Source organism: Cajanus cajan, chromosome 5 (assembly GCF_000230855.2).
Source record: "Cajanus cajan strain Asha chromosome 5, NIPB_CcT2T_4, whole genome shotgun sequence".
Lineage (NCBI taxonomy): Eukaryota > Viridiplantae > Streptophyta > Magnoliopsida > Fabales > Fabaceae > Cajanus > Cajanus cajan.
The window spans coordinates 22,537,220-22,547,117 of NC_138521.1; the positions used below are offsets into that span (position 1 = coordinate 22,537,220).

Here is a 9,898-nt window from a genome sequence, read left to right on the forward strand (position 1 = left end):
ATCAAAGTGGATGACCTCGATCATGCTTTGGAACTTGTAAAAGGCACATGCAGGGGTTTAAATTACGGACCGCATCCCGCATTGCGGCCGCAATATTTAATTGCGGCCTTGTCCGTAACGGCATCGGACCGCAATTGCGGTGAGACCGTAAATCACGGCTTTTTCCGTAACGTAACGGTGTTGCGTCCGCAACACCTCCGTTTTGAATCCGCAAACGACAAGGTAGAACAAGGAATCGTTTTTAAAAAAGTTAACTTTTTTTGGGAATCTTTTCAGAGAACGCAACAGAGATTCAGAGAATTTATTCACGAGATCGTTCAAACTTTAACTTAAAAAGTGAAAAACAAAGCATAGATTCATAAAACTTACACTTTCATTCGGAACTCCCTTTGTATCTCTACCAAGAAGAGGAAGCTTGGTTGTTAATGGTAAGTTTTCTGCCTCTTACGTACCCCTGTTTCTCTTTGTTGTTGTTTGTTGATATCCTTGCCATTGTTGTTGGCTTGATTTTTGCTTGATTGTTGCTTGATTTTGGCTTCATTTTCGCTTGATTTTTGCTTGAAATGCTTGATTTTTTCTTGAAATGCTGCGGTGAATATGGATTCTGGGGTTTGGGGGATTAACAGCGGCGGCGGCGCATTCTAGCAATGAGCAACATTAGGAAAGAAAACCTAAATTTCTTTTAATATCATTTTTTATTTAGTGAGTTGGACGTGTGATGGGGACCCAAATTGAATGTTGGACTCTATCAACGTTTTAGTGTTTAGGAATTAACGGAGCATGAAAAAAATTAGAATGGACGTGGGCTAGCTTTGGGCTTGTGTTTGTGGCCTTTAATTAAAATTTTAAATGGCCATTAGTCATCAATTAATTTAGTTTTTTTTGTTAACTGAAGCTATTTAATTTCATTAAAAAGCATAATAACTGTAAACTAAGTACACATGTAGCTGTTTTATCACATGGATGAAAATCTTTCTTTTATTATTATTTAGCCAGTAAAATGCAAAAAAAAAATGCTTTTGTTAATAAATTTTTTCTACCATGATAATCACCACCGAATATACAAATATTGTAATAGTAAATTAAAAAATATAATTATAATTATTATCTAATTTAAACGAAATGAAATTAGCATATCTTTAAAACTAAACTCAACTTATTTTATTTTTACAGAAAATAATGTATTTTTGTTAGTCAATTAGTTTTAAGTTTTTAAATTTGATAAAAGAAAATATTTTTTTAATTTTTTAAAATAGAAGGGTATAATGGTTAAAAAATGCGAAGACCAAAGTGGTTACCGAAAAGGGTATCCCTTTTATATATTAGTATAGATGTGAATGATTATTAGAATATTTTGCAATATTTTTATATATAATATGCTTAGCCTAATTATATGTATATCAATATTAGGTTGTTTATATTTATTTTTATCATTATGTTAATTTATTAGTCATTGTTCTGAAGTTTAAAATATAATTTAATTATTGATTGATATTATATTTTCAAAATTTTATACAAATATAATACATAATGACATCAAATGAAGAATTTCCTATAGGAAGACTAGAAGGTGCTCCAAGCGACGATATTGGATGGCATTTTGGAGTACCTATAGCAGGAAATCGCAACAATGTCCAATGTAAACTTTGTCAAAAGATAATAAGGGGTGGCATTACAAGATTGAAGCAACACATAGCACATGATAAAGCTCAAGTAGCAGGTTGTCCAAGAGTCACGTCATTTGTTAGGGAGAATATGATGAAACTTCTCAAAGATAGAAAAGAAAAGAAAATTGACTTTAGAAAATGAAAAGAAGAATTTGAATCTCGATTAAGAGAAGATGATGAAGAAGATAGTGACGAGGAGATGAGGATAGCTTCGCAACAAAGCATTAGATCACAACGTGAGTGGGAAGATAGACAACGATTCAGACAACAAACAGAGGGATCTAATAACATCTATGAATCAGGTGGAAGCTCTCGCATGAGTGTTAGTCAAACTTCAAGAAAAGAAGATGCTACTTTTGCTTTAAGGTCTACAAATGTGGATCTTGTGAGAAGTAAAAGTATGAAACAACCAAAAATAGGTGGGGGTCTTATGAAAACATTAAAAAAAAAGCTCGGAGAAGCGGTAAGCAAGTTTATAATTTATGAACGCATACCTATGAATTTATCAAATTCTCCATGGTTGCATAATTTGATTATTGCAGCAGCTGAGGTAGGTCCATCAGTTAAATGCCCTACACCTTATGAAGTTTCTGATGTGTATTTAGAAGCTGAATATAAAAGCATGCAAGAATGGATAAGCAAGTTGAAAACTACATGGAAGGAAAAAGGAGTAAAAATAATGTGTGATGGTTGGACAGATAGTATAAATCATACACATATTATGAATTTTCTAGTGTATTGTAGCAAGGGAATGATTTTCTTGAAATCTATTGATGCTTTTAATGTTGACAGTAGAAATACTGATTACTACTTTCAGTTATTGGATAAGGTTGTGGATGAAGTGGGAGAAGAATTTGTAATTCAAGTTGTTACAGATAATGAAAAAGCACTTAAAGCAGCTGGTCAAAAGTTGATGGAAAAGAGACAACATTTATATTGGACTGCATGTGCAGCACATTGTTTGGATCTTTGTTTGGAGGATATAGGAAAAAAAAAGAATGTGCAAAAGTTATTAAGTGATGCAAAAGTAGTAACAACTTTTATCTACAATCACACATGGATTGTAAATCTCATGAAAAAATACACTGGAGGTAGAGAAATTGTTCGTCCTGGTGTTACCCGATTTGCAACACAATTCTTACAACTTCAAGCAATTGTGCAACAAAAGCAAGGCTTGAGGAACATGTTCAACTCAGAAGAATTTAGACGATCTAAATTTGGAAGAGAAAAAAATGGATTGGCATTTGAAGCAAGACAAATTGTTATTGGCAATGATTTTTGGAGCAAGGATAATGATATATTGAAGGTATTTGAGCCTTTAGTAAAAGTTTTGAGGCTAGTTGATGGTGATGAGAAACCAACAATGGGTTTTATATATGAGGCAATTGATCGAGCAAAACAATCAATTCAAAAAAGTTCTCGTTATTATTCTCAATACCAAGAAATAGTTGACAAGCGTTGGAGATTCATGCATTCTGATCTTCATTCTGCTGGTATGTCATTGTAATTTTACGTTTATTATATAAATCAATACATTAATACATACAATTATAGATACATATTGATTAACTATTTATTTTTTAGGGTATTTTCTTAATCCACAATTTCAATATGGAGTTGAACCTGGATCTGATGTGTATCGAGAGACATTTGAAGGAACCAAAAAGGTCATTATGAAATTGGAGAGAAACATGGATGATCAAATTAAAGCTTTAAACTCGGTTAGTAATAAATAATTATATTTTGTTTTTTAAAATTATTGTTATATAACTATGTATTGATATCTTATACAATATAATGTTATATAGTTGGTATTGTTTAAAGACATGGGTGAAACATTTGCTACACCTCAAGCTCAAAGAGCTTGGTCTAGAATGAATCCAGGTAAATATAGTTTCTTCCTTTCTCAATAAATAAATGTATTTTTTATAAATAATAACTTTTTTTTGCTTGATCTCTTAAAAAGTTGAATGGTGGTTGATGTTTGGTTCATGCTCTCCTGAACTTCAACGTGTGGCTATTAAAGTTTTAAGTCAAACAACTTCAGCCACAAATTGTGAAAGAAACTGGAGTACGTTTAGCTATATTCATACAAAGACAAGGAATAGGCTTAAGTACAAAAAGTTGCAAAAACTTGTCTTTACACATTACAACATGAATTTGAAAATGAGGCATCAAATGAGAAAAAGTCAAGAAGAAATTGAATCAAGTTTCAATCCAATTAATCTTGATTATATATTTCGAGAAGATGATCCATTATCTGCATGGATAGAAGAAAAAGAAAATCCACTTTTAGATAGAGTTCAAAATCCAGAGTGGTTGCCTCGAATTGATACAGATGATGAAGATGTGGAAGGTGGAGATAGTGATAATGATGGTGGTGACTTAAGCCCACCAAGTAATAATAGTGGTGATGATGGTGTTGATATTGAAGGTGAAGAAAATGATGGTGAGGATGATGAGGATGAACAAAGACAAAATGATCCATATCAAGAGACTCCATATACTAGGCGTGACACAAATCTGGTAATTGATTTCACTACTTCTATGCCAGGTATGATTTCTCCTGATCGTTCATTTTCAGGTGATAATAGAAGAGACAATTCACAAGTTTGAAGAGGAAAAAATAAACAAAATGTGTCATGTCAAGATTCTTCATCTTCTCATATTGAACAAAGTTTTAGTGAATTCAATATTGATGATTCTTCAGAAAGTAGTCAAGGGTACTATCCACCATTAGTTTATCAACATCCTTATTTTAATGTATACAATCAATATGGAAGTGACCAAGTTCCCTCATACCACCAACCATCAATGAATTATAATGATCTTTATTATCAACAACAAAGTGGTGGATTTTTTGATTATGTTTTTGGACAAGGAGCCACACAAGCACTACTAGAAAAATTAAAATTAGAGAGGGAAAAAATCCGTCACTAAACTTCATAAACTTCGTCACAAATAAGTTAGTGACAGAATTTGTGACGGAAATGATTCCGTCACAAAATTTGGCGTCACAAAATATTTAGTGACGGATTATTTGCTCCGTCACAATTAGTGACGGAATTAAGGCGTCACAAATAATATAATTTTTGTCACAAATTTGTAACAATAAATGTTTAGAAATTAATAAAAATCCGTCGCAATTTGTGAGGGATTAAATCCCTCGCAATTTGTGAGGGATTAAATCCCTCGCAATTTGAGAGGGATTGAGAGGTATGTAAAATCCCTCGCTATTTGAGAGGGATTAAATCCCTCGCTATTTGAGAGGGATTAAATCCCTCGCTATTTGCGACGGATTTTATCCGTCACTAATTGGGATGAATCCCTCGCTAACTGTTTGATTACTAAATTTGAGAAAACTATTGTTTTAAGACTCTGGTAATCGATTACCTATACATGTAATCGATTACCAGACAATGGAAATCATATATATGTTCGAAATTAACTTATTAAAAGGGTCTCTGGTAATCGATTACCCATTTCTTGTAATCGATTACCAGAGCTATTATTGAAACAATTTCAATAAAAAAAAAATATCAAGTCTTTTTTTATGAAAATGCATGATATCATTTAAAATGAAGATAAAAGAACAATACAGACATCAAGAGGAGTTCCCAAGATTAATGATGTGCTTAATCGGCAAGACAACACATGAAAAATAATGAATGACCTCTATCAGTGTAACTATGACAATAAAGTTTCATTGGAGTATATCCATAGCCATGATACTTTTCATCATTTAGAGATCAAAATCCACAAGGCACACATTTAGGCAAAGAAACCCCTTCAAACAATACACATGAAGCAACCTAATTTTACTAAGCTAGATTGCTTATATAGTGATGACCTTATACCTATCTACGAAACATACAATTAATAGAGGCAACATGTTGAAAATTCCAAATCAAATCATACAAAAATTCAAATACAGGGGAAAAAATTCTTAAAAGTGATTACCCTTTTTCCCTGCCTAACAAGCCTCAAGGCCACCTCAGCAGCAGTATTTGCAGTAGCAATAACATCAGCTGCCCTTCTTGTGACAGGACCTTCCTGAAGAACATGAGTGTGAGCCACAGCCACGATGAAACCATCTATATGACAAGCCAAATCACTACAAACAACCAAAGAAACTACCATCAACTTCCCAGTAATAGCGAAAAACACAAATTTCATTCCCCTATCACTCATAACAAAATTCCTACTGAGAAAAAAAAAACCATGCTCAAAAATCTTACATTTTCAATATATCACCTTCTTCCAACACTGTCTCGTCACTGGCTAGTGGAAACTAAAGGAAAACCAGCATCATCAAAGCAAATATATGAACTGACAAATTAAAAAATATATATAAGAAAAAATCATGTGGGCATAAGTCTTAATACAAGTGTTGGGAACTTCCCTGCAAAGTGGTGCAAAATATCAAAATAAGGTTCAGCTAAAGCAATATTGAAATCAGAAACCCAAAATATAACAATTCTAAAAAGCAGGGAATCAAATTAAAAGCAAGGGATAGTAGAGCCAATTCAAAAGGATAACCAAAGCCACTTAAAAAAATTATGTAGTTAGTGTTTAAAAACATCCAAGTAAATACAATATAGCGCAATGTGACCAGAAATTAACAAGAACACAGCAATGTATTATGTGAACTGATCAGAACAAGCAAATCACCAAGTACACTCTAGAACATCCAAGAGGATCAAAATCGTAAACCCAAAACAATAAAACATGCATGCCTTGTTGAGACCAGGTCCCAAAAAAGTTACAAACATGCACATACAATTAAGCCTTACAGTAAAATAGTCATTAAAACTATCAACACACCAAAAAAATTAACATGCCTTGAACATGCCTGCATCAATTGATTATCAAATTTACATATGCCAATATATCTTATTTAAAAAGACCCGAATGTGAGTTGATGACAATAATCCCCTCAATGATTTTCAAAAATGACACTCCACCACAACCAAGCTACTCTAAAATTATACTTCCACAGAATCTAAGAAAACAATCAGGCAACTAAAGATTTAACTATTGTTTAATCAAGTTATTGTACCATATATTTTTTATTTTATAAAATGTGATATTTTGAAAATGAAAACAAAGAAAACTCACATCTCTACAAGTAAAAGGTTGTTTAACACCGGTAACCATTAGTACAATCAGAACACAAAGGCCAAGACAGTAGTTCCTATTAGTTGCCATATTTTCCTTTCTCTATATCAAAGCAACTGAAAGCTAATACCTTGAATACTAGCATATTATTCATTTGTTTTCAGGATGAAATTTGCTTTTAACAGAGTGCAAGGATAACTAATGATTTTGAAGGGAAAGAAAGTTCAAAATGGCTGTCACTGATGCATTTAGGTTTAGAAAAATGATTGGTTTCCTTCACATACATGTTAACAAGCAATTCAGCAATAAGTGAAATATCATTTTCAGGCTATTTCAACTTTCTTCTATTTATTTCCACTAAATAAAATTTAAATCTTGCAAACATTTTAGCATGCCTGGTATGAAAAAGATGACAACAACAAAAAGAAAGAAACAATCAAACAAATTCCCCCCTTACTAAGAGAGAATAAGAGTCACACAGTAAGAGTAGACTAGATTATGCAAAAGAGCTATATATAATAAGGCAAGACAATTAAACCATTAAATAAATAAAACTTACCAAACCCGTATGACCCAAATGAGCATATTTGTAACAAGAAATTTCTCATGGTGTTGCATCATCAGAATTGACACAGCATAAGTGGCCAAGCCTCTTGCAGACATAACATTGAATTTCCTAATTAAACAGAAAAGGTAAATAGTCAGTGACTTAGCAATTCAAATCCAACAGAAGCCACTAATTTTATGCAAATCCAACCAAAAACATTTCCCAAATTTGACAATAAAAGAAAAGCACAATAAGAAACAAAACAACCTTGAGATCATCCAGTGAATAATCACTCTTGCAAAAAAACATATCATGCCCAAAATTTCCACACTTTAAGCAAATAGAAATGCTTTTAGAAGTACTCGCATGCTTTTCTGGACAGTCTTTAGCACGGTGACCACCTTTTTTGCAGATAAAGAAATCTTGCGTCTGTAGGAGCATAAAACATATCTCAACAAAACACATTAAACCCTCATATTCCAATAAAATGACAGAATATGACTATAAGACATACCTTAGTGCATTATTTTGCATTGTGTCCCAAACCACCGCAAACATAGCATGGTTTCTTCCGCTTTACCGCTGAACAGTTCACAGCGGCGTGACCTTCCTCGCGGCGCATCTCTTCGATGAAGGCGTAGCCGTCGAGGAGGATGGTTTCCTTGGGGGGGCGGTTGGACCAGTTGGGGTTGGGGTCGTTGAGGGAGGAGGTGGTGGCGCGTGTGGAGAGGGCGCGGAGGGAGGGGGTGGCGGGGAGGAGGAAGCAGCGGAGGGAGGGGGAGGCCGCGATGGAGATGCGGCGGAGGAAGGAGAGGGCGGAGAGGGAGGGAGGAGCGGTGGCAGAGAGGGAGAGGGAGCGGGAGAGGAAGGGGGTTAGGGTTACGGTTTTGGGGAAGAGACAGAGAATGTGTGAAGAGGGCTCCCTTCTGCCCTCTTTTAGGGTTTCTTAAATTACCCTTTTGCCCTTCTAGAAGGCTTGGGTCAAATTGGGCCCAAACTGATTTGAACATTGCAAAACAAGGCCCAAAACGTTTCCAGATTCCATGGGTCATTTTCGGGCTCCATTTTGACCATCTTAGGCTTCGAACTAGGAGATGCACATTATTGAGACATTTGTAGCTTTTTCTCTTAGCTTTCCAACGCCACCAAGATTGCTCAATTCGGAGTCCTGTAGCTCCAGATAGAGCCAAAAAACCGAGCAAAGGTCAAACTGTCCAGAAACAGAAATTTGATTAGTTTTGCAATTAGGCCCATAATTCAAATGACAATTAGCAAACATGATAAAACCACGAAATTAACCCTAAATGTGAGAAGTAATCAATGCCATAATGATATGAATTGAAGCACTAAATTACGGCTCATCAATCAGTTTATAAGAAAAAGGACTACAAATTTTAGTTCCTAGCCAATCAAACCATCTTGAAATCAATTTTCTTTCCACCCTAATAGTCACAGCTGATTAGGAATAACATTGATTCCAGACATCGACGAACCACCACAACTGCACTAATAAGCTTTTTCATACACAAAATTACTACAATAATATTATAATTAAATGTATTAAATTTATATATACTGATACGAGCAAGAGTTAGATAACCAGTACAAAATGACTATAATTAAAAAAAATACTTGCTACTAATTATTTAATAAGCAGTGTTATATTGTAAAAAAAAAAAGTTACAAGAATTATAAAGTTAATTAAAGGTTTTTAGTAAAATTGGCTCATAAACTAACTGAAAATTTATAAGTTATAAATTGGAAACTGAAAACTTATTAGTTAAGAACTGAAAAATTAGAAGTTTGTGAACTAGCTAATTGAATTGGAAGTTTTTTGTAGGCTAATTGATAATTATAAAATGTCAAGAAATAATTCTTATAACGAGGATGAGAAAATGACAGGAAAGATAAAGTAGTTTTTAAATTAAAAAGAATAAAAATTAATTTCAAAAAAATAATAAGGATAACAAAGTAAAAAGAATAAAAAAAAAAAAGACTTACAAACTGAGTTATTTCAATTAATTTATAAAAATAAATTATAAACACCCATACTAAACAAGCTTATTTAATCGGATTAGCTTGTAAACTAGTTAAAATAACTTAATAAGCTACTTAAATGTCTTCTCTCAAACACAATCTAGATCAACAGATTTAAAAAAAATCACTCTTAAGTATACCATATAACAACTCTCTGGTAGTATTGATTATTATTCTCAAATAACAACCGAGTGATTTGAAAAAAATCACTCTTAAGTATACCATATAACAACTCTTAAGTATACCATAATACAAAGAATTTGAATTCCAAGCATTTGTGAAATTCTTTGAAATAATAGAATTTCAAATTCTCCAAAAAATGTAAGAATTTGAAATTCCTCATATTTTTTTCCCCTTATTTCACTTATATATTTTATCTTATATCTTCATATTTTTAATTATTGAATATTTAAAAATACTTTAAAAATTATTAAATATTATCTAAATTAATTTCTAAAATTATTAAATATTTAAAAATTGGTTAACATTTTTTTTATAAAATTTTATTTAAAAATCTCAACATATAAAT

The 9,898-nt window shown here is 32.8% G+C and overlaps 2 protein-coding genes and 1 long non-coding RNA gene across 3 annotated transcripts; 2 read left to right on the forward strand and 1 right to left on the reverse strand.

The window, feature by feature from the left end:
* The first annotated feature begins 1,866 nt into the window (after positions 1–1,866).
* Positions 1,867–3,174, forward strand: LOC145957905 (uncharacterized). Its single transcript, XM_083074333.1, has one exon. The coding sequence runs from the start codon at positions 1,867–1,869 to the stop codon at positions 3,172–3,174; it is 1,308 nt and encodes a 435-aa protein (XP_082930459.1).
* Positions 2,961–4,324, forward strand: LOC145958269 (uncharacterized). The gene is made up of 3 exons (XM_083075090.1): positions 2,961–3,388; positions 3,476–3,551; positions 3,634–4,324. Exons 1-3 carry the CDS (start codon positions 3,341–3,343, stop codon positions 4,281–4,283), a joined length of 774 nt encoding a protein of 257 aa, XP_082931216.1. The 5' UTR covers positions 2,961–3,340; the 3' UTR covers positions 4,284–4,324.
* Positions 4,325–4,437: 113 nt separating this feature from the next.
* LOC145958270 (uncharacterized) lies at positions 4,438–9,650 on the reverse strand. Its single transcript, XR_014433989.1, has 2 exons — positions 7,600–9,650; positions 4,438–7,461 (listed from the first exon to the last, which is right to left on the reverse strand). It is a non-coding gene; the product is annotated as an uncharacterized LOC145958270 (long non-coding RNA).
* Between the last annotated feature and the right edge of the window lie 248 nt (positions 9,651–9,898).

Excerpts from the sequence above, each read along its gene's own strand:
- LOC145958269 (XM_083075090.1), top strand. The coding sequence starts at position 3,341 with ATGAAATTGGAGAGAAACATGGATGATCAAATTAAAGCTTTAAACTCG. Across the intron at positions 3,389-3,475 it reads AAATTAAAGCTTTAAACTCG|TTGGTATTGTTTAAAGACAT; the intron begins GTTAGTAATAAA and ends AATGTTATATAG. Across the intron at positions 3,552-3,633 it reads TTGGTCTAGAATGAATCCAG|TTGAATGGTGGTTGATGTTT; the intron begins GTAAATATAGTT and ends TCTCTTAAAAAG.
- LOC145957905 (XM_083074333.1), top strand. The coding sequence starts at position 1,867 with ATGAGGATAGCTTCGCAACAAAGCATTAGATCACAACGTGAGTGGGAA.